The sequence below is a fragment of the Eleutherodactylus coqui genome, chromosome 6 (assembly GCF_035609145.1).
Source record: "Eleutherodactylus coqui strain aEleCoq1 chromosome 6, aEleCoq1.hap1, whole genome shotgun sequence".
Lineage (NCBI taxonomy): Eukaryota > Metazoa > Chordata > Amphibia > Anura > Eleutherodactylidae > Eleutherodactylus > Eleutherodactylus coqui.
In genome coordinates this window covers 80234643-80262454 of record NC_089842.1, presented here as the reverse complement: position 1 = coordinate 80262454, position 27812 = coordinate 80234643, and the positions used below count along the sequence as shown (strand labels likewise).

The window sequence follows — 27812 nt, the reverse complement described above, 5'->3', positions numbered from 1 at the left end:
GTTCTGCTTGAAAACCATCGTTCAGCAGAACAGCTGATAAGCAGGACCGCAGGCTGTGCTCTGCCTGCGGAGAGCTGATTACAGCTGATAACATTGTATCAGCTGTTCTCAACTGTCAGCCCCTTCGCAGAACTGGCACACCCTGTCTGCTGTCCATGGTGCTGAATTCTCCACAGGGAGCTAGAGATTACATTGTTTTCTCTTGTAACTGGTTAACAGTGGAGCCAACTACAGAGCTCAGACCTCCTGCAACAGCTCCCAGAAGCTCATTTGCATGCAAATGAAGCTGATAAAGTACTAATAGCAATTAGTACCCATTAGTACTTTATTCAAAACGATCGCTGATCTTTCAATCTTTTGAAAGATTATCTGTGTGTGTAAATGGACCTTAATACTCAAACAATCAGGGGTTTATTTACTATTAAAAATTGCACCAGAAAACTGTCCAGCATGCTTTGCGCCACATTTACTATGTGTTTTAGACACTTTCAGAGAATGTTTCCACTTTGTCCAACAAAGGGACATTCCTTTGTATAAAAATAAATAAATAAATAAATAAAAGGGGTGTGGCCGATATTGTGCAAAAGATTTGCACCACGATTTTGGTGCAATTTTTTTTTTAGCGAACCAAAAAGGTGATCTAAACAGACTAGAAAGTCTTATTTCAACAGATCTATCATTTAGCAAAGCTACTTTAATAAACCGGGTGGGTTTTAAAAATAATGCTGCGTTTAGAGGGAATGATTATTATCATTCCACATCCAGCCAATGACTGAACAACAAACGAGAATCGCGAGGTTCTCACTCTTTGTCTAGTTTCAGCCGGCATAAAAATCAGCGCCGACTTCTGCACTTATTGGACAGTTTAAACACGGATCGTTCAATGTTCCACATAGAATATGAAACCAAGAATATGAAACCATGAACCACAGGTGAGCGAGGATGGCGGAGTCTAAACATGCTGAGGAGGAGCGAGCTGCGATGTCCGTTAGACGGTATTAGTAAATAAGCTCCTTAACCCTTTGCAATCCAATTTTGGATTCTGGGTTTCCTAAGGGGCTTTCTTTTTCTGCCATTATACAATGGTGCCATCTGCTGGCTAGAGCCAGTACTGCGGCATGTGACATGCTGGAGAGGCCCCTGACAACAGAGCGGCCAGTAATCTGCAGTAAGAATACCCTGCCGGACGTCTTCCGACATCAGAGCTGTACAGTCTTCAATCAGAATGTATTTAGACGTCAGACAGTGGATTGGAAAGGGTTAATGCCCTGATCTTTCTTGCCGAGTGTAAGAGTGCCCAGCCCTGCTGGAGGTACCTGCGGCCAGTCGAGCAGAGCAGCAGTCATCTGTCCAGTCTGATTACAGTCGTCATCAATAGCCTGCAAGAGAAGACAGGAGAAAGTGCTGAGCTAAGTCACCATACAGTATGATCAGAGACTGGCAGAGCGCCCTGCCCTGAGGGTGATACAACATACAGGACCCTCGCCCCATGTGAGCAGGAACTCATCCCTTGTCCGTTATTACCTTCACTGCACAAAAAATTGCAACTGCCTTTTTTCATGCCAGAAAGTGGCATAAAACAGTTTAGAAATGTGCGTTATGCCCCTTAATTTCATCAGTGAAGGGTCATATTCAAATGTGCTTGGTTATCAGAGAATCGCAGACAAGTATAGGAAACAGTCACCATAAAGTAGGGCTGGGCAATTAATCAAACTAATTTGATTAATTGCCATTTTGCTAAGGCACGATTCTAACGTTTGTCAGAATGGTGAAATCAAAATTATCCAATTAAGCCACTATCCGGCTTTTTTTGGGGGTGGGAGGAAGGGCGAGTGGAGTGTGCAGGACGCTGGAGAGTGGGGCTGTGATGACTGGGGGCGAGAAGAATACAGGGGCTCTGATGAGAGAAGAGTACAGCATGTAAACGCTGTGATGGGCCCAGTACATGAGGTGCTAGGATAATTTGGGGCTGTGTGCAGAATCCCACCTGTCAGGCTTATTCACATGAGCGTATATCGGCTGCCCTTTTCACGGCCAACCGATATACGCTACCATCTGATTAATTGGATTCCAATGCATCAGATCAGATGGGCGATTTTCTGCCACGTAAAAGTGCCCAGCGTGCCAAAATTAGCGCATGTTAGCCAGGCGCTTTTACGCCGGCCAGGAAAGATAGTCCTAAGAACTATCTTCCTGGCTGGAAAACGTCAGCCGCTGCATAGACTCCTATGGGGCCCTATGACAGCTGCCGGAGAAGGGAGGTAGTTTAGAACCGTGACTCTTCCTTCTCTCCACCCCTTGCCAGCTGTTTATATTGGAAAGGGGTGGGAGCTAGATGCTAAGCTCCCCCCCCCCATCCTCTCCCATTGCTGGCTGCCAATAAGGGGCAGAAGCTTAGCACATTAGCTCTTATCCCCGTCCTGCCCTCTCCCCTTGCCAAGAGCAGTCAAGGGGCGGAAAGGGGGACAGCAGTCCAGCAAAGCTGAGCCGTCTCCTCCCTGTCCGACAGTATCTTGACCTCGGCGTAAATGCGCTGAGCTCGGGCCGTCTGAGTGGGCGCACAAAACGGTAGATTTGTGCATACCTTAAAAAATAAAAAAAATGAACGATGATCTGCCTGTTCATCTATGAATAACTGCCTGTTTACTTTGAATGGAGGCCGGCGGCCGGAAGAGACCTCCGATGCGCTCTGCCTCCGTTCACTGAACAATTATTGCTCCTGTGTGAAAGCGCAGGAGTGACCATTGTGCACATAAGCGCCCTACAATCGTCCCGTCTAAGAGGACCCAAAGCTTCCTTTTCAGTCCAACTCAGCAGTTTTTAAAGGGGTTGTCCCGCGAAAGCAAGTGGGGTTATACACTTCTGTATGGCCATATTAATGCACTTTGTAATGTACATTGTGCATTAATTATGAGCCATACAGAAGTTATTCACTTACCTGTTCCGTTGCTAGCGTCCTCGTCTCCATGGTGCCGTCTAATTTCAGCGTCTAATCGCCCGATTAGACGCGCTTGCGCAGTCCGGTCTTCTTTCTTCTGAATGGGGCCGCTCGTGCCGGAGAGCGGCTCCTCGTAGCTCCGCCCCGTCACGTGTGCCGATTCCAGCCAATCAGGAGGCTGGAATCGGCAATGGACCGCACAGAAGACCTGCGGTCCACTGAGGGTGAAGATCCCGGCGGCCATCTTCGCAAGGTAAGTAAGAAGTCACCGGAGCGCGGGGATTCAGGTAAGCACTATCCGTTTTTTTTTTTTAAACCCCTGCATCGGGTTTGTCTCGCGCCGAACGGGGGGGGCTATTAAAAAAAAAAAACGTTTCAGCGCGGGACAACCCCTTTAAGTTTTACCCTTTTCTAGTGAGTAAATGCAATAATTAAAAAAAAAAATCCCCATCACACAGACCGCTTGTCAGCCAGATTCCCTAAAACTCTGAACAAAGTACTTGCCATTCAGGAGCCAGGGAAAGCTGGGTGATCAGATACACTTGCAATAAATATTACTGAGAATTAAATAAAAGAGCAGCCGGAGGGCTTCTGCGGGCAACGGTCTTCATCCTCCGGAGCCCAGCAGTCGGCCGGTACAAGTCCAACAGTATTTGCACATGACATTAGTAGGAGTCTGCTATAAAGCCCCGAGGGCTGTTTACTACCCCGAGATAGCAGGATTCATTACCGTGATGCCAGACACTTGTCACATATTAACTTTGTCCTCCTCCTAGGATATAACCGCAGTAGGCTATGACTGCCAGCAGGGTGCTAGTGGAGGTGTGGGAGTGAGAGCCGCTAGATCCATTATCAGGCGGAGGGGCTGTAATGACGGAGGCGCACACACATCACATACCTGTTTTCCCAGGAGCACCAGGTTCACGTTCTCCTTCTTGGCCAGCGCCGCCAGGACCTTAGAGACCTGGAAAGGTCCGAGAGTTTCTGCATCCTTTGCAGACACGTCTACGTGGATCCCGCGGTCGGCTCCCATGGCTAATGCAGTTCGGATGGTCTCCTGAAAAGAGAGAAATAAGTCAGACCCTATATTTATAGGTTTTATGCAAAGGTCGATGCAACACTACAGCAGACTTCACTGAAATTAAACGACGATTGATCATTATATTTGCTTCAATCTCTCTCCATGCTCACGATCTCTGCTGCTGCCAGTGAATGGAAGCTTTGGCCCTGTATGCACAGCCTCCCAGTCAGTTAGGTGTAACTGCACTGATACACTGTAGCAGTCGGGCTATTAAAGGGCCAGTTACACGGGACGATTATCGCTCAAAATTCATTCAAATTAACGAAATTAAGTGATAATTGCCCCGTGTAAATTAAAAATAAGACACTTACTATTCATTCACTTCTCGTTATCGCTGGATTCTCGCTGCGCGACAACACTCCCCACTTCATATAGGCGGTGAAGCACTGAGCGAGGAGCCCGCAATCCAGCGACGAACCCTGCCTGTCAAAACACTCCACACGAGCGCTAGCGACCTTAGCGGTGATGCCCGCGCTCGTGCAGTCATTTACCCGATTGTCGTTCAGGCCTAATGGGGCATGAGGCTACAGGGGGTTATTTCACTTGCAATACAGTTAACAATGGTATCCAATCCCCAGGCTGACACATTGTAGCAAATGATCAGCAGAGGAGGGATATTATTGCCATTTAGCTCACAGAGGATTGCCTGCACTCACGATACAACTGTAACAAACCCTCCGCGTTGGAATCTCCGGCCGGCGGTTCAGCTGCAGATCAGACTGCAAGTAGTGGAAGAAAAAGCGCTGCATGCACCGCTTTCATCCACCCCAAAACCAGGCAGCTGTGCCAAACCCCACTGACTAGTCCGCCCCGTGACGGGACCATTCCGAACAGAGCGTGAAAGCAGAATCCCCGGCACAAGTGTGAAACCACCCTAAAAGGGGGTTCCAGGCAATTTTTAATTTAACCAACAGTTGAACGGTGGGGGTCCGCTGCTCGGGACCCTGATGGATTAGCTGTTCTCACTTCTACAGAGTGGAAGCAGTTGCTCCAGTGTAACGGGCAGCGCTGGGCACTGCAGGCACTGCTCTCCTAAGAGGGGTTTTCGGATTTGTAGAATTTCGGTACAACAAGCTCCCCATGCTCCAACATAACGAGCATACACTCCGCTCTCCGGACTCCTGCTGGGTCTCACCCCGCTGCTCCGGGTCTCCCCTCTGACATCACATTTACAGGCGGCCCCAGTCCGTTTACAGGAAGTCACAGGAGCGGCAGCCAACAACAAAGACCAGACACAGCAGGAGAGGAGAGAATATGCCGAATAGTTATGTTAGTGTGGGGAGACGGTTGTACAAAAATTCTACAAATCAGAAAACCCCCTTTAAAATAAAAAAAAATGACCACATGATGATCGCTGTGCATGCAATTACCAGCGCCGGCCACTACAGAAGGGTCGGAGCATCAGTTTCCACCCTGTAAAGCCCTGCGTTAGTGACAGCTGATCTGTCATGGTCCCAGGCAGCAGCCGATCAGCTATGGATGACTTATCCTAAGGACAAGGATCAAAAAATGCCTGTACAGAGTTGGGCTGTAAACAAGAAAGTCTATTCACCTACAGCAAGCAGAGCTTCTGCAGTGCACTTTATAGCAGTGGGTGAAGAATTTGTTTTCTACAGGTAACCATATAGTCCCTAACACAACTCTCTCTGTTGACTTAGAAAATACAACCCCTTCACGCAATTCCTCTATAGTCTGAGAAGTGTCTTAGATTCACAGCCCTATGGCTTCCAGCTGAGCCATTTATACTGAAGCATCACTGACACCTACAGGCCACATGCAGTACTGCATCCACTTAAAATAAAACAGGTCCCCAGCATAAGAAAGAGTCAGGAGACAAGAAGGGCTTGTATCATAAAACATCGATGGTGGAGGTGGAATTAATCTGTGTATATGAAGCCTGCCCTATAGGTTTAATCATATATTTTACTATTACAGAACACCTCGGAGTCTGGCAGCGCTGGAACGTAATAGTGTGGATTTATAGCTAATTTAGCGACTCCGGGTGTAAATGACATTGGTGCAGTATTCCGATTAAAAGCAGAACAAGAAGCAGCGGGGAGCTAAGTATCCGCTATTTCTCTGATAGAACACATATCAGACGCCTGGAAAAGGAGACTGTAATTAAGGCGTTGCGCTCAGGTCTTTCCTCCATCACAAGGCTCAGACAATTTTCTCTATTTCCCATGGGTCAGGTAACAGGATTAGATAGACGAGCTGAATGTGCATACAGGAATGAATAGCCTATAGGCTATGTCACCGCATGCAAAACAAGCGAGGCCCTGGTGTGCGCCGCTCGCCATCTACAGATCGCTCGCGCTACGATACCGTGCCTACAAAAAGGAGGGGAAAAAAAAAAACATTTTACTTCCATTATAAAAAATACATTTAAAGAATTAAAAAAAAAAAAAAGGAATTAAAAAACCGTGACGGCATTGCGCCCGCAGCACAAGACGGCGCTGTTCAAGGTCACCATTTCTGAAAAAACAGGCGCAAAAAGCGTCTGACAGATGCGGTAATCATCTCCGATACGTCTGCTCCGCACCGAGTGCCAGGGAAATGAAACAGGGGAAGCGTGATTGTCGCTTCCTAGCCACGACAATGCCGAATGCGAAATCTGCTAATCGGCGCCCTGTCCGAGAGCATTGCACGCTCAGGAAGATGTGCGTTCGCCACGCTGACATTTAAAAGGCGGAGGAGGGAGCGAACAGATACCATCTGAATCAGGCTTTCTGAATCATTAACCAGAGGAGGGAGACGGAGAAGGAGTCGGAGGAGAGAGGAGAAAAATGGATGAAGGCATGAGATGGCAACGGGTGAAAGGAAGAGGACAATGGGGGTGACAGCAGGAGGAGGCCTGGGAAGAGCAAAATAATCACCCGCAGTCACGGTGTATTAAAGATGGCGTATAACAAAAGCATCACAACAATAATAATAAGGAAAAAGGAAAAAATTAAAATCATCCTTTTAAAATTCTATTAAGCCATTAACAAGTTAAAATTCGGCCTCCTCCAGCCACTGATAGGAGCTGTAATGAAACTTCCCACAGGGGTTGTCCAGGAGGGCCAGGCCATTGTTTATAAATTGATCTGTCCTCCACTCTGGTAATCCAGCTCTACAGCCCCTTCCGGGATATGGTTTAAATTGGCTACCACCTGACTGCTGCAGCCAATCAGAGGCCGCAGTGGTCATGTGCTATTCTCATAGCATCACCACTTAGATGCTGGGAGCCATGACGCCAGCAGAACACCACCTGACCGCTGTGGCCTGATTGGTTGCAGGAGTTAGGTGGTAGTCTTCACAAATAAAGACCAAAGGGACCGCAGGACCACAGCGCTGGCTATAGGATGGGCAAGTATTGTTAATACTTGGCCTTACAATAATAATATAGCCTTACACCTGATCATCCTGCAGCTACACTCTCCCTGGACAGTATTTGTGTCAGTCTCCACTAGCGGACTGGCATTCTGTTCATGCATCAGTGAAGTCTCTAATGATTGTGGGAGTAATACCCGATTATGGGCACAAGTGATGTGATACAAGTGTATTTGCAGGGTGTCCTCTGCGGGGTTTAACGCATGGCGAGCAACAGAAGCGTCTCCCGTCCGGCCTGCATTTGCCGAGCAGCAGTGGATAGTTCTCCGCTGCAGAGCCGTGGATTGGATGCCAGGGGCCGGGTGCTGGCGGACTGGTCCTGTGAGCCCCTCGGTCACGAGATGCGAGGATCAGCCTGCCGCTGGGCAGGATACACAGGGCAGAGGGGATCAGCAGATCTGTGCTTGTAGTCCGGGCAGACGAGCAAAACTGAGCTTGTGGGATCTAGAGGGGGTTACACGGCTTCTCAGAACTCTGCAAGCTCCATAACCCCATGTAAGCAGGGCCAACCTTTAATTTGCTTTTATTTAACCCTCGCCTCACAGAATAAATGCATGCAGACTCTTAAAGTGGACCGAGAATCATTGCAAGAAGCCCTCCGTCTGGAATGGCTGGTCTACAAGGAGGGGGATAAGCTGTATGGACGCCTTTAAGTAAAGAACAAGTGTACCACCAGTTTATGTCTAGAATAGAAAAACTAGAAATTCTGTATTCACAGCTACCCAAAATAGGAGGCAAGCCTGGATTACAGCGGGGAAGATTTCGGAGAGTCCAAGCCGTCTTCCTACTTAAGACGTGCAGCTGGATTTACTTAGGCTTCCTCCTCTACGTGAGGGCGACCTGGCAGGTGTCTGATCCACGCAGCACCTGGCACAGTGTGCCATCCATTTCCATAAAGAGTAAGGAGGTGGAACAAATCTGCTTAAACAGTCGTTTCCAGCAACCCAGGAGTGGACAGAGCCCCCTGCTGGTGAAACCATGAAACGCAGGCCAGAACTAATCCCACTTCGGTCCCAGATTCAGGATGTAGTCACACGGGTGACGCTCCCATTCAGGTTCCATCCGATTCCAAGGAGGTCAGAACCCAAATCTGAATGGCTTCATGCACACAGACTATTCTTCACTCAGGTTAACAGTCCAAGAATCGCTCATTTTCTATGGGAGTGTTGCAAAAACGGATCACACTTGCAGGTCATGTAATAAGTTTTCAATGCCCGTTTCTGTGGAAACTATATGAAAAAAAGAACTAGGAAGTGCTTTCCGCGGTGCGCGCAAAAATCCTGGCGCGTCCTGTTACTTCACGTTCCTCACAACGATCACCCATTGATTTCAGTGGGACCTTTAATGCATCGCATGCCGCGCCATGCGCATAAGAGTGCGACGCGAGGTCTCCCACTGACATCAATGGCAAACACTTCTGATCCTCTATCACGTGGAATATCAGATGTGAGGCGTAAATCGCACGTTCACGGGCGTGATATCGGGCTGAGTTTCTTGGCCAGTATCGCCCTCGCCTGTCGGTAGGTAGCCTTAGGCCCAATGCCCACGGCCGTATTTGCAGTCAATGGAAGCCATCTGTCCCACTGCAAGTCGTGGCGGATCCGGTCATTGCGACTCTCTGCACAGTGCATGTGTGGCGGCGCACCAGCTAGCACATCCATAGAGCAGAGAGAGAGGACAACGGACAGGTACGTGGGGTCAATGCCGGGGCTCAGGGTCTGATTCCGCTGCAAGACCACAGTCGGAATCCGAGCCGGCCGTGGCACGGGGCCTAAAGGAGATTTGCACTTTTTGAAAAATGAAAGATTTTGTAGTTAATCTTTATAGTCAAGTTTGGAGAAAATGTGTAACATGGCGGTGAAGTCAGAGCCTGGTAATACTGAAGTCGGAGGATCAGCGTACCGACTCCTGGGTCCTGCTTTATAAACTCTACTTTATTAGAATTTTAAAATGACAGCATGCTAATCCATCTACTGCAGTCACATCCAAAGCTGCACCAAGAGTTCTGCTGGTGCACTGATGGCCGTTACACAGAACTGAGCTACTAATCCCCATGTCTGATGGAAAGCTGGAGCAGAACTGCTGTCAGTTTACAAGGACAACCAGATCTGTGAAAGGAGCTCTGGGTGCGACTGAAGAAAACTACATTCACCTAGGGCTGCCTGTCCACCGGCGTTTGGCATTAACATAGTAACATAGTAACATAGTATGTAAGGCCGAATGAAGACATTGTCCATCTAGTCCAGCCTGTCTATCCTACTGTGTTGATCCAGAGGAAGGCAAAAAACCCCAAGGCCAGAAGTCAATTGGCTCTTTTGGGGAAAAAATTCCTTCCCGACTCCCTAATGGCAATCAGACTGTTCCCTGGATCAACCCCTAATAGTTCCTACCTGCCTGTATACCAGGATTGACACTTAAACTAAAATTTATATCCTGTAATATCCTTCTCCAGAAAGACATCAAGTCCCCTTTTGCATTCCCCGCGACGATAATCCAGCCTAAAACCAATAATGCAGAAAAGTATTTTCCCCGCTGCTGAACGTGCGGTCCGTTTACACAATGCAGGGTTCAGGCCACTGATCGGCGCTCATTTCATTTTCCCTTAAGGCCCATTTAGACAACGATTTTCGCTCAAAAATTGCTCAAAGCCATCTTTTGAGCCATAATCGTTGTGTCTGACTGCAGTGACATCTTGCAGTTTTCGTTAAGCCATCGCTGATCGCTAACCTTTCAGCATGCTCAGGAATTCACAGCGGGATACAGCTGATACTATTGTTTCAGCTGTATCCCGTTCCCTGATCACAGGCGGGGTATGAAGAAAACAGCGGTCCAGCTCTGTTCTCCATACCCGGCTTGGAGCGCTCAGCTGTATAACAGCCGGGCGCTCAGAGCAGAGAACAGCTGGAAGCAGAAGACAAGCGGCCCTGCTTGTCTTCTGTATACCCCGCTCAGAGCACTCAGCTGTATAACAGCTGGGCGCTCCGAGCAGAGAACAGCTGGATGCAAAGGCAAGCGGCCCTGTTTGCCTTCTGCATCCTCCGCTCGGAGCGCAAAGTAATCACTCAACGTTTGAGCGATCACCTTGCGCTGTAAAAAAAAAAAAAAAAAAAAAGATTATCGCTCAAAAAATTAAATAATAAATAATAATCATTGTGTCTGAACCAGGCTTTACATTAGGCGGGAATCTGCTTATGGGGGACGAACAATCCCTACTCCTCTACGACCGTTCATACCCATAGGCTGGCTGTGCTCCTCCCTGCTCACACGGGGAGATGTACTACCAAGCACCACCATGTGACAGCTGACAGCCTGCCCCCTTACACAGGCACATAAGAGTTGAGAGGAATGTTCGGGCCCAATAATCGGCTATGTAAAAGGACCCTTAGAGGAGGCCCCTTGGGAAGCTGTGGTCCCACTTTTGGTTGCCAAGCACAGTACAAAACTTTTAACCCAGTCATACGTGTCGTCTAATAAGCCAGCATTTGTCCAGCACACAACTGCAAAATCATAGGAGGGTAAATCAGAAGACCGAGTGGAGGGGACCAAACGAGGAAACTCAGGCAATCCTAAAAGGCAAAGATGGAGTCCTTACTGCGGTCCCTGGTCTCTTTACCCTCACTAGTAAAAGGCTGATCCAGCTAAAACTCTTTCCCCATTGCCCTTCACCCGATTGCCTGTCACACTCTGGGGTCTCTTCTGTGTATTGCAGCCACTTCCCTGCAGTGCAGCCTCCTGTCTGATGCTTATCAGCCACCGTCTTGATGGTGAAGTTTCTGAGCTTCACTTTCACATCTATCCAATGATACATCAGCACAGCATTAGATGAGGCTGTACTATCTTTGACTAATGATGGGGACAGCTTAATTATCATTACCTTCTATAGTCACCTAAATAAGCTACAGGCCATAAAGTATACAGTCAGAAGGTTGAGCTGTGATCTCCTCTATTAGAACAGTGTGACAGGAGTGCCCATGTAGTCCTCTAGGCAGTTTCTGTGGTCGACCCATGTAATAGCATCATACAGAGTGAGAATTTGACTAGGAAATGAAGGCAGAACCCCAAGTAAAATCTGAGCTGATCAGAACGGAGATCACATGACCATCCGAGGAATGAACACTCAAAGAAGGGAAGACAAAATATAAAAAACAGATGTAAACGGAACAAAACGAAAACACCAACAAAAATTGTCTTTTATTGACAGATCCGTCTATAGGATCCATTAAAAAAGAAAAAAAAAAACAACTGCGGTTTCCATTAGTTCAGCTTTCCATCCGCTTTGCCTTAAACTGAAACAGAGAAGCAGAACGCTGCTGTGATCACTTCCTACATCCCACATTCCAATGGCCGTCTGATAATCCATTAGGCCCCATTAGCGGTGGATTAAAGGAATCTTCCTGCCGTATTTGGGTCACCTGTCCACCCCGATCCGCATCGGCGCACCTAATGAGAGGATTCGGCCGGGGGCGGTTCTAGAACCATCGCGCTGGAGACTTCACTTCTCCGAGACGCTTAAATTATTTTTTCCTGAAGCCAAGAATTTGGAAAATCAATTCTGCTTCTGGAATGGCTTTGCTGAAGTTGTGCTTTCGGCCTGGAGCGAGGCCAGTTTGTTAAGGGAGCGCCGGCCGCAGGGATCCCGCGCCGCTTCAGGTCACACATGAAAAAAAAACCTCAATTGAAAACCGCGGCGCTCCGGAGAGAGCTGGTCGGGGCAGGAGAAAAGCTGGGGTCACCGTCCTGGCCGGGGACAGAAAGGCTCACAAATGAGCGGGAGGATTTACAGCCTCCATTATCGAGGGAGCAGAACGCCGGGAAGGATTTAACCCTCGCCGCGCCGAGGGAGAGAGCTGTGCATGCTTGCTGAATTATCATTTCTGTTCCTGAGAAAAGCAGAGTGACAACCAATATAGCCATTATTTCTGCTCTCACTCAGCTTTCCCAGACCCCTGAACGTCATCTCAATCTAATCCCAATACAAAAAGGACATATCAAGCCATTCTTCATTGACATCCAGGTGCTGGAGTGTACAGATGTAGCAGAGCTGAGGCCGTCAGATGTAGCAGTGACGCTCATGGTGGTATCACAATATGTGGATTTACATAGGACTGGATATAAATGGTCGATCCAAAGAGTTAAAGAAGCGATCCGGCTCTGCTACGTTTCCTCTCAGTTGCTGCCCCTTTTAGTGAGGGGACTGGTCGGCCCCGCAGGGTACCAGCAGCGATGAGTGTGAATTGTATGATGAATGTGTCCAGCGCCTGTGTGTAATGTTATCCGGGGAGGCTGGTGTGCGCGGCAGCGAGAGCCCTCGGGCCCCCAGGACTCTGTTCTCTGACTGATCCCTCAGACAAATCCATCAATAACGCCAATTACTGCCCCCGCGCCGCCACCACCAGGGAACCCGTAAAGTCCTCCGCTGTAATGAGAAGCGACAGCGCTCTCTCCCCCCTCGCTCTTCTCGCTCCCCACCTTTAACTTTGACTTCTGGGACAAAGTATTTTTCTGGCGCAGCGACAGGCAGGTTCATTTTCGCAGCTCTGGGTAGCGGCACGGACCCCCGAGCATGTTTAAAAGCACATTACTGAAGATTAAATTAGCTTCTCATTCCTGCACTGCTAGGGGGGGCGCCGCTGCTCTCCAGCCGGGCTCAGGAGTAGGACTTGGCGGTTGTTCATCAGCGGTGTCCCCCCCCCCCCCCCCCCAGTCACCGCAAGCGCTTCACACTGGCCAATTACAGAGGGAAGGAGTGCAGGCAGAGAACATGTAAGGGACACGAATGACACATGTACATACAATGGCCTCTCCTGTATACTGAATCCCAGCGGCATCAGGGTTCTACAGCTTTCTAATAGACTTCAGATTCTTACCAATTTCAAGCTCTCTGCTTGCTGTCAATGGATGGAGGATTTTTTTTTTTAGATTTAAAGGGGCTTTCCAGACCTAAACTATGGATGACCTATCCTATAGTTGATCGGAAAGGGTCCGCTGCTTGGGAACCCCGCTGACTGTAAAGGCCGCAGTGCTTGGGTGAGCATGATGACCTCTCCTCATGGTCATCAGTCACATGGCCCATTCTAGTGAAAGTGACTGAGCTGCAATACCAGGCACAGCCACTATGCCACGGGCAAACAGGTGTCCCATTTATACCCGAGACAGTCAGATGCAGAGGCTGAATCCGTATGCTTATGCCCTGCAGTACATTATACACATGCTGGAGACAGATAGTATTCAGAAAGCCCTGGACGGCGGCAGCTTTGGTCATTTCAGGACAACCTTTTACGCTATCGGACCCCTTTCATGCCTTTTTACAGCATCACTTATTCTACAAGTTGTGGTGACAATTTTGGCAATGGCCACTAGATGTCAGCACAGACGATAACAGGCAGTATATCACTTTACAGCCTACAGTAAACTGAAGTTCTCCCCAATAAGGGGTGAATAGCACTACTGCAGGTCTGCTGCATTGGCTGAGCTGAGGACAACATACGCATCAGTCACAGCTACCATTGTGGAGCTACTGCTACACAGGGGGCTTCACATCCATATAGGACAACTAAGCAGATTTACACCAGCCTGGCAAACAAAGACGCACCAACTGAAATGGTTAATTAGTCTAATGAGTTCCAGATGTGTTCTTTTACAGTGTATTACACATCTACTTGCATATTCACTACAAGTGCGTGAAAAACTGATGTAACTGAAGGAAACTGCATGAAAATCGGAGCGAAAATGCATGCAAAACAGTCAGTTTTTCACGGCCCTACATGGCGCTCGCTCCGTAGCCACACGCAGTGCCCACCATTCAACGGATGTGAGGCTTTACCACAAACGGCTGAGAATGTTCTAGGTGTATGGTTGGAGCACGAAAAACAAGAGTTCTAGCTGCAAAACTGCTCCGACTGACATTCATCTGGAAGTAGCGCGATTGGCTGTAGAACGGCATATCACACTTTGGCGGTATCGCTGCCGCACCTTGGCCTGTACGTGCGTCTCTATGCTGAAGGCGAAGCAGTTGGATCCATTGCTGTTGTCCAGCTAACTACTATCACCTAGTCCACAACGCCCCAATCTCTTCCCAATATATTATACTCTAGTCGCATCTAAAGCAGCTTTTAAAATTCTGTTGGTTGTCCTTCAAAATGCATGAACAGATTTATCCACATCCTGTGGACTCAGACAGTGAATGGTCACGATGCGATGAGCTCCTCAGTGAGTAGTTGGAATCTGAACGCAGCTTTGGAAGGGAGTGGAGCATCAGCAAAGTGCTTGCTGAATTACATAACATTTTGTATTTTTAAGGAACCGGTCACCAGGTTCACGTGGCTTGAACCACGGGCAGCAAGAACCCAGGACAGAGATACCCATCACCACTTTGAGGTTTGACTTGGAACAAAGTGGCCCGCGCTCACCCCTCTCCTCCCATCTGCGTATTGGCAGAGGGCTGTCAGTTTACGTGCTGCTGGTGCAGAGGTCGTCGGGGCCCCTCTGTGACTCAGATCTCCCAAATCACACCTCAAAGTGAGTTTATTATGAACTACCACAATGGATCAGAAGGCATGACCCCAGGGACAGGGTCCCTTTAAACCGCGATGTAGGACGTCATTCAGCAGTGGAGGTCTCCTTTAATTAAGACGCCGGTGGAGCCGTTAACAAGACCGATCCATGCTGTATTGATGTTCTCCATCCTTGGGCCCATTAGAACATGCATGAGATTTATGGCCCTTTTATTAGGTCAATGGATATTTTATAGTCCCGCTGCACCGTCAACTCTCCTTTTAACAAATGTGCATGTGAGGGGGGGGTCAAGGGGCTGATGTCACTACCCATACCCCTAACCGCAGGGCGAAATCCCACCGGACTGGACGGAGATGAACCTCAGCTCATTCCTCTGCGGCCACTAATGCCTTATAACGCTACAATTAGGACGCATCTCCTCCCCCACAAGGCTTTATAATCATGGAGGGCCATTATCCACGCTGCAGGCGGTTACTTCAATGAGGAGACCAAGACATTCTTACATAGCCCCCCCCAAGGTATATGCAAGGCACAGCGGGTTCTTGATCCGGGCCTTACATTCAGGTAGGAACTTTCAAACGTTGATCCAGGGATTATTCTGACTGCCATTATGGAGTCAATAAGGGTGGGGTGGAAACAGGCTGAACAGGATGGACATGGTCTTCTTTCAGCCTAACATACTAGGTTACTAAGTAATTGTGTAATTGGTTATTAAGGCACAGACAGGCTTTGACACCGTCAATTATATCAATTTAAGGCTGATTAAGACACAACGAGAATCACAAAATTCGCTCAAAAGAATCTTTTGAGCGATTCTCGTTCTGTCTAAATGCGGGGACATTGTGCAGTTTTCGTGCACGAGCCGTTGATCGCTGAATTCTAGCTTGCTAGAATTGAGGGATCAGCTGTTATCAGCAGAGCTGTGTGGATAAGATTCTCTGTGCCCGTGTCCTGCTGTGAATTCACAGCGGGAAACTGGCAGTCAGAGTGGAGAAGAATACAGCTGTTTGTTTATGCAAAACAGCTGTATTCTTTCATTAGCAGCCAGCGCAGTGTCCCGCTCCACTTGCATATTCTATAGTAGCTAATTAGTATGAATATTCAGAATAAACAAAAAGACTCACTTAATGCGCTCCGTCCAACCGTATCAAAGTATGAAAATCTTACTTGAAGTGGGGTGCCTGGACTCCTGGCACCCCAATATCCAAAGGAAACAGGGAAATTCCAACGAGGCGGGGGTATTCTTCATAAAACAATTTATTGCATACAGGAACAAGTAGATATCGCAACGCGTTTCGGCTTTTGACAAGCCTTTTTCAAGCATAGGGAGCAATTGTCAAGTGCTTCCTATTTATAGCAAACAAACACTGTGTGTTCTCCCCTTCCCCTTCTACTTGTTCCTGTATGCAATAAATTGTTTTATGAAGAATACCCCCGCCTCGTTGGAATTTCCCTGTTTCCTTTGGATATTGGGGTGCCAGGAGTCCAGGCACCCCACTTCAAGTAAGATTTTCATACTTTGATACGGTTGGACGGAGCGCATTAAGTGAGTCTTTTTGGTTATTCTGAATATACATTTCTTTCCTCCTTGACACGATGGTTTCGGAGTTCCTCGTTGCTGCTCTCCCTTAGGGGATGTCTTAGGACCGCCAACGTATTTTACCATAAATTGGTTTGAAAAGCCCCAGTGGACCCACGAACTGACCGGTCTCTATTTCATAGGACCGGTTCAGTTGCGGTGAGTTTCCTTCCCTATTTATTCTGTTTTCAATTCTCTTGTACACCATTGGAGCGCCGCTTCTGATCCAATTATCTACGCTAATTAGTATGAAGTATGGAAAGATATTCGCTCAAAACTGTCACTGAGGCAGCATTCACGTGAACGTATATCGGCTCAGTTTTCACGCTGAGCCGATATACGTTGTCCTGATGTGCGGGGGGGGGGGGGGGGGGGGCTGGAAGAGCCAGGAGCAGGAACTGAGCTCCCACCCCCTCTCTGCCACCTCTCCGCCCCTCTGCACTATTTGCAATGGGGAGAGGCGGGACGGGGGCAGGGCTAATTCTTGGGACTTAGCCCCGCCCCCATCCCACCTGCTTTCATTGCAAATAGTGCAGAGGGCCGGAGAGGAGGCAGAGAGGGGGCGGGAGCTCAGTTCCTGCTCCTGGCTCTTCTATCCCCCCCCCCCCTCTGCAGATGAGGACGACGTATATCGGCTCGGCATGAAAACTGAGCCGATATACGTTCGTGTGAATCCAGCCTGAAACTGTCGTTTGAGAGCGTTTTGAGCGATTATCTTTAAGTGTAAATGGGGTCTAAAATAATAAAAGTCTCCCAATACAATCAGTTCAGTGGGAGATAGCAGCTGTGTCCTGCTCCTGCTGCATATTCTATGGTAGCTACTTAGCTACTATAGACTATGCAAAGATGATCACTCAAAACTGTCATTCAAACGGTCGTTTGAGCCACTTTTCAGCGATCATCTGTCAGTGTAAATGGGGTCTTAAACACCTTCCATTTTTTTCTTTGATACACGTAAAAAAATGGATTGCACTTGGATGACACTCACCTGTTAAAACACAAAAACTAGTGTAAAATAGGCGCACACTTGTAGTGAAGTCGGTCAGTTTTTGTGCTTCACAAAATCCCGAAAATCCCCCAATCCCTTTTGCGGTGTCAGGAACGCCCCATGATGAGATTGTGAGGCGTCATTCTGTTCTCATGGCAGCCTGGGACCTTCTGAAGGCCCCCAGCGCTGCCATAACCAATTGTCTGTGCTATTGCGTAATGTAGCAGCGATCAAATGATCGCAAGTTCAAAAAAAAAAAAGTAAACAGCAGTTTAAAAAATTAATTATTAATTATTATTATTAATTAGAAGTAAGAGGTATTAAACGTTTAAAATACCAGTTTTATTTTTGTATGGTCCATAAAAGTCCAATCTATCAAAGTGACGCATTATTTATTTCGCACAGCAGTAGTACCATTGAAAAGTACAACTTGCAAAACACAAGTCCTCAGACAGCCATGCCAATGGATAAACAAGTTGTTTTAGTTTTTTTTCTCTCCCCACATTCTCAAAACACAAAAATAGGGCTTATTCACACGAGCGTACATTGGCCGCTGTTTTCACAGTCGGCTGATATACGCTACCATCTGATGCATTGGATTCCAATGCATCAGATTACACAGGCGTATTCCCAGGCAGGAAAGATAGTCCTGGAACTATCTTCCTGGCCGGACTACGGCCACTGCCATAGACTCCTATGGGAGCCAATGACAGCGGCCGGAGAAGGGAGGTGGGAGGGAGTTTAGCAGCGTGACTACTAAACTTCCTCCCCCTTCTCTTCTCTGCCACTTGCAATGGGAGGGGCTGGTGGCTAAACTCCACCCCACACCCTCCCATTCCTGGCTGCAGACAAGGGATAGGAGCTTAACTCCGCCCCATCCGGCCCCCTCCCATTGCAAACAGCCGGAGGGGAGAGGAGGGGAGCTGGCAAGGGGGAAAAAATGGGGAAACAGATTAGCAGAGCTAAGCTGTCTTCACCCGCCCGACAGCATATACGACGAGCCCATGCATCAGATTGTGGCGTATATCGGCCGGCCGTGAAAACAGCGGCCAATATACGCTCGTGTGAATAAGCCCTTAAGGCCAGTTTCACACAGGCGATTTTCCCGTGATGCGACATCGCTACAAGTCTTATGTATGTGAAGCCCATCCTTTCCTTCACATTCGTGACGTTTTGTAGGCTGCTACATTGCGAGAATACAAAATCGTGACATGCTCTACACCGCCGCGATTTGCAATGTTTTGTAGCCCATGTTTATCGCATGAACTAGTGATTTCCGTGCAATGCGATTTTAACATTAGAAAGTCCCAATAACTTCCTCGTGATAAAATCGCGGGTAGCAGCAACGCTAAATTTTTTTTCACAAAAAAGCATCACCGACCCTACAAAAATCGCGTGTACAAAACTGTGGTATCGCTGTCGCCCGTGCGAAAGAGGCCTAAAGGGGCGAAGCATCTCCTCTACTGCTTAAGGCAGAATTCAGGAGAAGGCTGGATGCCCGAGCCGCAGGGTGAGGCAATGGTACTGGAACCATTCTAGTAAATGTCGCTGTGCTTTATACGGACGGCTATGTCCTCAGAGAAGAGGCCGTCAGTGAAATATTATTTGGGAACGGATGGTCGTCATTACATCCTTTTTATAGATGTTGCAATCTTAGGCTTCTTTCACACAAGCGGATATCGGCCAGCTGTTTTCACGGCCTGCCTATATACGCTACGTTGGTAGAGGAAAATCTGGTGAATCAAACGTCTGTGCGCCCATTTATATTGCCTGGTGAGCCCGGCGCAAATGCGCCGAGCTCACCAGGCCGTTGCCCATTTCCCCCCCCCCCTCCCCCATCGCAGGCTCACCTCTCGTTCCTCCTCGCTCGTTCTGTACAATGGGAGGGGGCGGGGCTAAGGGCCGGTCTGCCCCACCTCCTCCCATTGATGGCTATGGACAAGGGGCATGGAGAGGGTGGTTGCTTATCTCCGCCCCGCCCTCTCCCATTGCACAGAATGAGCTGGGAGGAACGAGAGTTGAGCCTGCATGGGGGGAGGAGAACATGCTGCTAAACTCCCTCCCACCTACGGCCACTGCCATGGGCTCCCATAGGAGTTCCAGGACTATCTTTTGGGCCTAATGTAAAAACGCCTGGCGCTATATTGGCTTGGACGGGCACTTTTTACGTCTCAGAAATACGCCCATGTGATCTGATGCATTGGAATCCAATGCATCAGATAACAGCGCATATCAGCCAGCTGTGAAAACGGACGGCTAATATGCGCTCATGTGAAAGAAGCCTTAAATACAGATTTCATTCTTAGGCCTCCTACGTACGGGCACATTTGCATGCGCAATACATAGAGTAGAACTCAATCACAATTCCTTCTTTACGCCATTTGTTTGCGCATTTTTGCACCAAAAGGTCCCCATAGAAGTCTATGGGAGGTGTGCAAAGGCGAGCGCAAATCTGGGGGAAAAGAAACTAGATCTAGATCTCATTCAGCTAAATAACCGTTTAAAGGAGGAGTGTTCATCAGTTGTGTGCAAATGAACGTGCCCTGCAAGCGCAGGTAGTACAGTAAAAAAGGCCGATACGCATACGCAAAAAAGAAAAAACACCACACTTTGTGCCGAGGCATGTGCAAAAATCAAACCCACCCGTGTGAAGCAGCCCTTATGCTTTAATATGATTAACACTCAGAACGGGGGGGGTCTTTCTTTAACAGATATCAATTCTCTTGCTGAATCTCCCTTTCCCCTATAGAAGTACGAGGGGGAAGGACATCTTAACGGATCTCGGCTGCTCCAGCAACATATAGGGGGAGCCATCATGCTCCTTCACTGGTTCAGAAGGTAATGTGTCATCATGCAGAAGACTCCTTGAGATTTCCAAAATCACTAAATATAGCCATATACACAGAATAGCCACCCATATAGTAGCACAGTGGACATACTTTGGCCTTCGGAACCACAGCAATTTATAGCAGTGTCCATTCACCGATATCAGAGGACTCGGGGGGGGGGGGGGGGGGGCGGGTGCCAAAACGGTTGTTTCCCCCCCCCCCCCCCCAGTCACACCATGTACCTAAATTATTGACACCTGACAGACAGGGTTCATGCCGATTGCCTAAAATTCTGACCCTCCCATCAGTATGGAACAACAGAAATCAGGCGATGTTTTCCCACTCCTCAGTGATCCAATTTCTGCCCACTGGAGTCTCACTGAAACTGTCCCAGCCCATTAGTCCCAAGGAACGACAGGTTGTGCCCATGACCCCTTTCATCTAGGAGGTGTTTATGTCCGCAGGATCCCCTTTTGCTGGATGTTTTTACTCAATCCCATCATTCTCAGTTTACTCTCCACACTACTGCATTAGAAAGCCCCACAAGGTTGGCAGCACCGATGACCAGGCCTTATGGGAAATCGCTCCGATCACTTGATTTTCCAATTCTAATGTGGATTCACACTGAAAATGATGCACAGGAAACCTGTTCACCTGATTTTATGGGTCACAGGTCTAATTCCTATACAGGAAAGCTCCAACAGTGAAAGGACGGGTGTTCTTAAAGTGTAACTGCACTTTCTAAAAAAAAAAAACCTCTTGCTAGGTGGGGACCCCCAGTGATCGCTAGAAAGAAGTGCTCAGCGGAGCCCTGTCTCTGCTCACCAGCTGAAGAGGAGCTCAACAGAAAGTCTAAGAGCCCGTCTTCAGCTAGTGAGCAGAGTAGAGGGGCCCAAAGACTTTCTATTGAGCTCATCTAGCAGTGATCGGCAGACAGCTTCTGCTGCTCCGATCTACTGATTGGTGGGGGACTCAGCAAGCAGATCCCCACCAATCAAACTTTGGACATGTCAACAGTTTTTTTTGAAAAAGTGTAGTTAAACTTTTATTTAAATGGCCATTTAGTGTAAAGCTGCTGCCTGCAACCTTGTTGAGGCCGCATATGAGAGCGGTAACCTGTATATCTGAGCCTGGGGAGGCCACATATATCCAACGCTATTGGAGCAGTAGCCTATGTAGGTCACACTTTTGGGGGTCACAGAAGTTGCATACCTGACATTGCTGGGGGCCGCAGCTGACTGCGATGATCTCGCTGACTATCTTCTTTTCTTTTAATCTGACGGCTTCTTCCACAGCAATCTCGCAGAACGGATTCATTGAGTGTTTGACGCCATCGATGACCACGCCAGTCTTATCGGGCTTTACTCGAACCTGAGGGACACACAAGGCAACGACTGATTAGGCCACATTGGCATTGCATATTCGGCCTCTGTTCACTCGAGAAAAAGACGTGCTGTATACTCTAAATGGAGGCGGTAATGAATACCCAACAGTGTCCTCCGTCCACCCTTTTAATAATCTTCATTCATTTAGCGCCAACCTATTCTGCTACAATTTATAAATCAGAGGGAACATGTACAGAGAAAGTCAGGAGTTACATAGAGTATATAACCCATAAACAATATGTATGATGGGAAGGAGGACCCTGCTCACAAGAGCTTACCATCTATGAGGACATAGGGGTGACAAGAGGTAGCAGTGCTTGTTCTGTACAATGTTCCAGCCAGCTTTTAGATAAATAAGGTCGTATACATAAAGCTGTCGGAGCCGGTATCTATGTATATATAGATGTGAGGGGCACTAGGGTGTATGGGGATACCGTTGGTGGGTCAGGATCTGAGGAGGGCTGTAGTAAAGGGATAAAAGGTCGAAGATAAAACAAGGGGATCTGCTATCTTGGACCTAATTCTCACCAACAGGGAGTAAGGGTGGCTGGGACCTTAGGAGGCAGTGATCATGCTATCCATGAATTTTGGATGAAAAGGGGAGAAAGACCTGAGAAGATTCCGACCTCAAGGTTGGATTTCAGAAAGGCAGATGAAAATGGTGAATTGGTTAAGAATGATGTTGAATTCCTATTTTGTATCGGTTTTCTCTCAGAAAGTAGATGGAACATTAACTGATCTTCCCTGTGCTATTGGGGGAATAAAAGAATGCAGGCTATCTATAAGCAGAGAGAGAGTGAGGAAACACTTGGCTAACTTAAATGAATTTAGGTCTCAAGGTCCAGATGAATTATATCCTTGGATACTAAAGGAAGCAGCGGAGGATATTGCTGAACCACTTGCTATCATCTTTGAAAATTCCTGGAGAACAGAAGTCCCAGAAGACTGGAAAAGGGCAAATGTTGTCCCCATCTTCAAAAAAGGGAAGAAGGTGGATCCAGGAAACTACAGGCCTGTGAGCCTGACTTCTATACTGGAAAAGATCTTTGAACAAAGTATTAAACAGAATGTATGCAAGTACTTGGATAAAAATGGAGTAATTAACCAGAGCCAGCATGGGTTTGTAACAAACAAGTCATGCCAGACGAATCCAATTTCCTTCTATGACAGAATCATCGACTGGGTTGATCATGGAAATGCGGTGGATATAGTATATCTTGACCTTAGTAAAGCATTTGACAATGTATCTCATACTATACTTATTGAAAAAAATGACCTTGTCTGGGATTGACAAGGCAACTATTAGGTGGATTCACAACTGACTGACTGATCGTACTCAAAGAGTGGTTATAAATGGCTGCACATCCAATTGGAAGAATGTATCAAGTGGGGTACCACAAGGTTCTGCCCTAGGCCCAGTGTTCAACATTTTTATAAATTACTTAGAGAAGGGAATTGATGGGAAACTGATCAAATTTGCCGATGACACAAAGCTAGGAGGGATAGCTAACACTAGGGAAGAGAGAAAGAGTATTCAAAAAGATCTAGAAAGGCTTGAACAGGGGGCGGCGACTAACAGAATGGTATTTAACAAGGAGAAATGCAAAGTCCTACATCTGGGCAAGAAAAATGAAGAAAGCAGATCTAGAATGGGAGGAATTGTGCCAAGCAGCAGCACATGTGAAAAAGACTTGGGTATACTAATATATCATAGACTGAACATGAGTCAACAATGTGATGTAGCAGCCAAAAAGACAAACACAATTCTGGGATGTATTAAGAGAAGCATAGAGTCTAGATCATGTGAGGTGATTATCCCCCCTTACTCTTCCTTAGTCAGACCTCATCTGGAATACTGTGTCCAGTTCTGGGCACCCCACTTTAAAAAAAGACATTGACAAACTTGAGCAAGTTCAGAGAAGAGTTACCAAGATGGTGAGCAGTCTACAAATCATGTCCTATGAGGAACGCTTAAAGGATCTGGGAATGTTTAGCTTGCAAAAAAGAAGGCCGAGAGGAGACTTAATAGCTGTCTACAAATATCTGAAGGGCTGTCACAGTGCAGAGGGATGAGCCCTATTCTCATTTGTACAAGGAAAGACTAGAAGCAATGGGATGAAGTTGAAAGGGAGGAGACACAGATTAGATATTAGAAAAAAATTTGACAGTGAGGGTGATCAATGAGTGGAACAGGTCACCATGGGAGGTGGTGAGTTCTCCTTCAATGGAAGTGTTCAAACAAAGGCTGGACAAATATCTGTCTGGGATGATTTAGTGAATCCTGCATTGAGCAGGAGGTTGGACCTGATGACCCTGGAGGTCCCTTCCAATTCTATGACTCTATGAAATGGGGAAGAGTTATATTATGGAGTGTGGTAGGGCACACTTAAAAGTGTGGGTGTTAGGAATTAACCCGAATGTCCAAGGTAATACGTTCCAGACAGCTGGAGCAGCTCGGGAACTTCTTGGAGACGGGTGTGGGAGGTTTGGATTAAGGAGGAACTCTGTGAAAGGTCACTAGCAGAATGGAGAGCGTGAGTATTTTAGTAGACAGAGATGAAGGAGGACATACAGGTTGGTGCAGCACTGTGGAGAGATTTATGGATGCATACTGTAGTGGAGTCATTTTTGAAGGATCACTACATGTCCTATTTCCATGCAAATCTCACACGAGAATAAGATATAATGTGTAGTGTCTGTGTGCTGTGTGATGGAAGTTGCTCCAAAACTTGCTCAAGGCTGTGTGACTATGGCCTTAAGTAGGTTAGTAGATGGCAGAAACAGAAGTTTTCCAGTTTTTGTAAGACTGCAGCAGAGAGAAGACATAATGAGACAGCGGATAATCACTAGTATTAGTTTGACCAGTAGAAGCTATTAACATTGAAAGAGAGGAGAGAGGGCCGACGACCAAGCCGCAAGGAACCCCAACAGCAGGAGGAGAGAAGGCCGCGACCAAGCCGCGACGAACCCCAAGAGGAGGAGGAGGAGAGAGGGACGATGACCAAGCCGCGACAAACCCCAAGAGGAGAAGAGAGGGCCGACGACCAAGCCGCGAAGAACCCCAAGAGGAGGAGGAGGAGGAGGAGGAGGAGAGAGGGCCGACGACCAAGCCACGAAGAACCCCAAGAGGAGGAGGAGAGAGGGCCGACGACCAAGCCGCGAAGAACCCCAAGAGGAGGAGGAGAGAGGGCCGACGACCAAGCCGCGAGGAACCCCAAGAGGAGGAGGAGAGAGGGCCGACGACCAAGCAGCGAGGAACCCCAAGAGGAGGAGGAGAGAGGGCCGACGACCAAGCCGTGAGAAACCCCAAGAGGAGGAGGAGGCGAGAGGGCCGACGACCAAGCCGCGAAGAACCCCAAGAGGAAGAGGCGAGAGGGCCGACGACCAAGCCGCGAAGAACCCCAAGAGGAAGAGGCGAGAGGGCCGACGACCAAGCCGCGAAGAACCCCAAGAGGAAGAGGCGAGAGGGCCGACGACCAAGCCGCGAAGAACCCCAAGAGGAAGAGGCAAGAGGGCCGACGACCAAGCTGCGAGGAACCCCAAGAGGAGGAGGAGAGGAGGGTAGACGACCAAGCCGCGAGGAACCCCAAGAGGAGGAGGAGAGGAGGGTAGACGACCAAGCCGCGAGGAACCCCAAGAGGAGGAGGAGAGGAGGGTAGACGACCAAGCCGCGAGGAACCCCAAGAGGAGGAGGAGAGAGGGCCGACGACCAAGCGGCGGGGAACCCCAAGAGGAGGAGGAGAGAGGGCCGACGACCAAGCGGCGGGGAACCCCAAGAGGAGGAGGAGAGAGGGCCGACGACCAAGCGGCGGGGAACCCCAAGAGGAGGAGGAGAGAGGGCCGACGACTAAGCGGCGGGGAACCCCAAGAGGAGGAGGAGAGAGGGCCGACGACCAAGCCGCGAGGAACCCCAAGAGGAGGAGGAGAGGAGGGTAGACGACCAAGCCGCGAGGAACCCCAAGAGGAGGAGGAGAGGAGGGTAGACGACCAAGCCGCGAGGAACCCCAAGAGGAGGAGGAGAGAGGGCCGACGACCAAGCGGCGGGGAACCCCAAGAGGAGGAGGAGAGAGGGCCGACGACCAAGCGGCGGGGAACCCCAAGAGGAGGAGGAGAGAGGGCCGACGACCAAGCGGCGGGGAACCCCAAGAGGAGGAGGAGAGAGGGCCGACGACTAAGCGGCGGGGAACCCCAAGAGGAGGAGGAGAGAGGGCCGACGACCAAGCGGCGGGGAACCCCAAGAGGAGGAGGAGAGAGGGCCGACGACCAAGCGGCGGGGAACCCCAAGAGGAGGAGGAGAGAGGGCCGACGACCAAGCGGCGGGGAACCCCAAGAGGAGGAGGAGAGAGGGCCGACGACCAAGCGGCGGGGAACCCCAAGAGGAGGAGGAGAGAGGGCCGACGACCAAGCGGCGGGGAACCCCAAGAGGAGGAGGAGAGAGGGCCGATGACCAAGCGGCGGGGAACCCCAAGAGGAGGAGGAGAGAGGGCCGATGACCAAGCGGCGGGGAACCCCAAGAGGAGGAGGAGAGAGGTCTGACGACCAAGCGGCGGGGAACCCCAAGAGGAGGAGGAGAGAGGGCCGACGACCAAGCGGCGAAGAACCCCAAGAGGAGGAGGAGAGAGGGCCGACGACCAAGCGGCGGGGAACCCCAAGAGGAGGAGGAGAGAGGGCCGACGACCAAGCGGCGGGGAACCCCAAGAGGAGGAGGAGAGAGGGCCGACGACCAAGCGGCGGGGAACCCCAAGAGGAGGAGGAGAGAGGGCCGACGACCAAGCGGCGGGGAACCCCAAGAGGAGGAGGAGAGAGGGCCGACGACCAAGCGGCGGGGAACCCCAAGAGGAGGAGGAGAGAGGGCCGACGACCAAGCGGCGGGGAACCCCAAGAGGAGGAGGACAGAGGGCCGACGACCAAGCCGCGAGGAACCCCAAGAGGAGGAGGACAGAGGGCCGACGACCAAACCGCGAGGAACCCCAAGAAAAAGAGGAGAAGACGTAGAATCGGCACAGGATTCCCTAAAAGAGCCGTTTGAGAGGCAGAAAGTAAACTGAGAAGCAGCATCCTTAAGACAGATAACGTGGAGCTCACGGACGACTTACACGTTGCAGACATAAAAATCAGGCAGAAGCCGTTAGATTAGGCGGACAGGAGATTGTCTGACACGTCAGTGAGAGCGGACAACCAACCAGACTGCAAGGGAATAAAGTTATCAGAGGGTTTATTAGGAGAGCGCAGAGCAGACGTTCCAGGAGTCTGGAGATGAAGGGGAGATTAGAGACGGATCGCTGGTTGGCAGCACCGGACCAGCAAGAGGCGCTTTACTTAGTTGTAGGGATATGACAGCAGATTTAAGGCAGGAGTCAAAGATACCAGAAGGAGGAGACCGGCTGTACATTGTAAGGAGGGGACTGATGACAGCGGGGAGCGACACTGGATGACGTCAGAAGGAAGAGGGTCACGAAGAGACCCTTTACGCGGGAATCAGCAAGAATCTGAACCATCAGCTTGCAGTCTAAATGTACGACTGAAGGAACAAATGATTAATTCATTCGTCATTCAGTTCTGCATGCGTAAAAACTGAATGACGATCGGTCCACGTAAATAGATGGCCATTCATCTACCCTACAGGTCGTCCCATGTAAAAGCACCCTCATTACAGGTAGCAGAGCAAGAAGAGAGAAGCCTAAAGACGACTTCTGATGTTGGGTCTAATGCTGAGAGCGAGCTAGAGGAGGTGCGGGAGGAACGGGGATACAAGTTACACAGGGATTAGGAGATCATTGACTACTGTATGTGGCCCGGTCTTCAGCGCGAGATCCGTCATAGGCGGCTGCACTGCAGGGCAAAGTGTAAAGGGTCTGTCGTCTTGGCTTACTGGATAGTGAGTAGTCCTCTAAATAACGCTGCACTGTTCGGAGAATATACAATATACTTTGTGTTTCAATTCCCCAATACCTCTGGTTGCTGTCAGTGAACGGAACAATTCTTCTTCATATCCAAATGCCAAAAACCGACACAGACCTAGCCCTGTTCACAGCTGAGGGTTCGGTAAAACTGCACCCATCTAATCAATCCTCAGCGGCACAGATCTGTCCGCTATATCACTGCTCAGCCTGAGCTCCCTGGTTC

General features: G+C 49.0%; 1 protein-coding gene across 2 annotated transcripts in view; it reads right to left on the bottom strand.

Annotated features, from left to right (window-relative positions):
• Positions 1–27812, bottom strand: part of ETFB (electron transfer flavoprotein subunit beta) — a 50256-nt gene that overhangs the window by 10412 nt on the left and 12032 nt on the right. For both annotated transcript variants that reach the window (XM_066607048.1, XM_066607047.1), the window contains exons 2-4: positions 21514–21672; positions 3837–3995; positions 1317–1379 (exon numbers count right to left, since the gene is read on the bottom strand). In XM_066607048.1, the coding sequence (XP_066463145.1) occupies positions 1317–1379; positions 3837–3995; positions 21514–21672 (381 nt within the window). The remainder of the gene's footprint in view (positions 1–1316; positions 1380–3836; positions 3996–21513; positions 21673–27812) is intronic.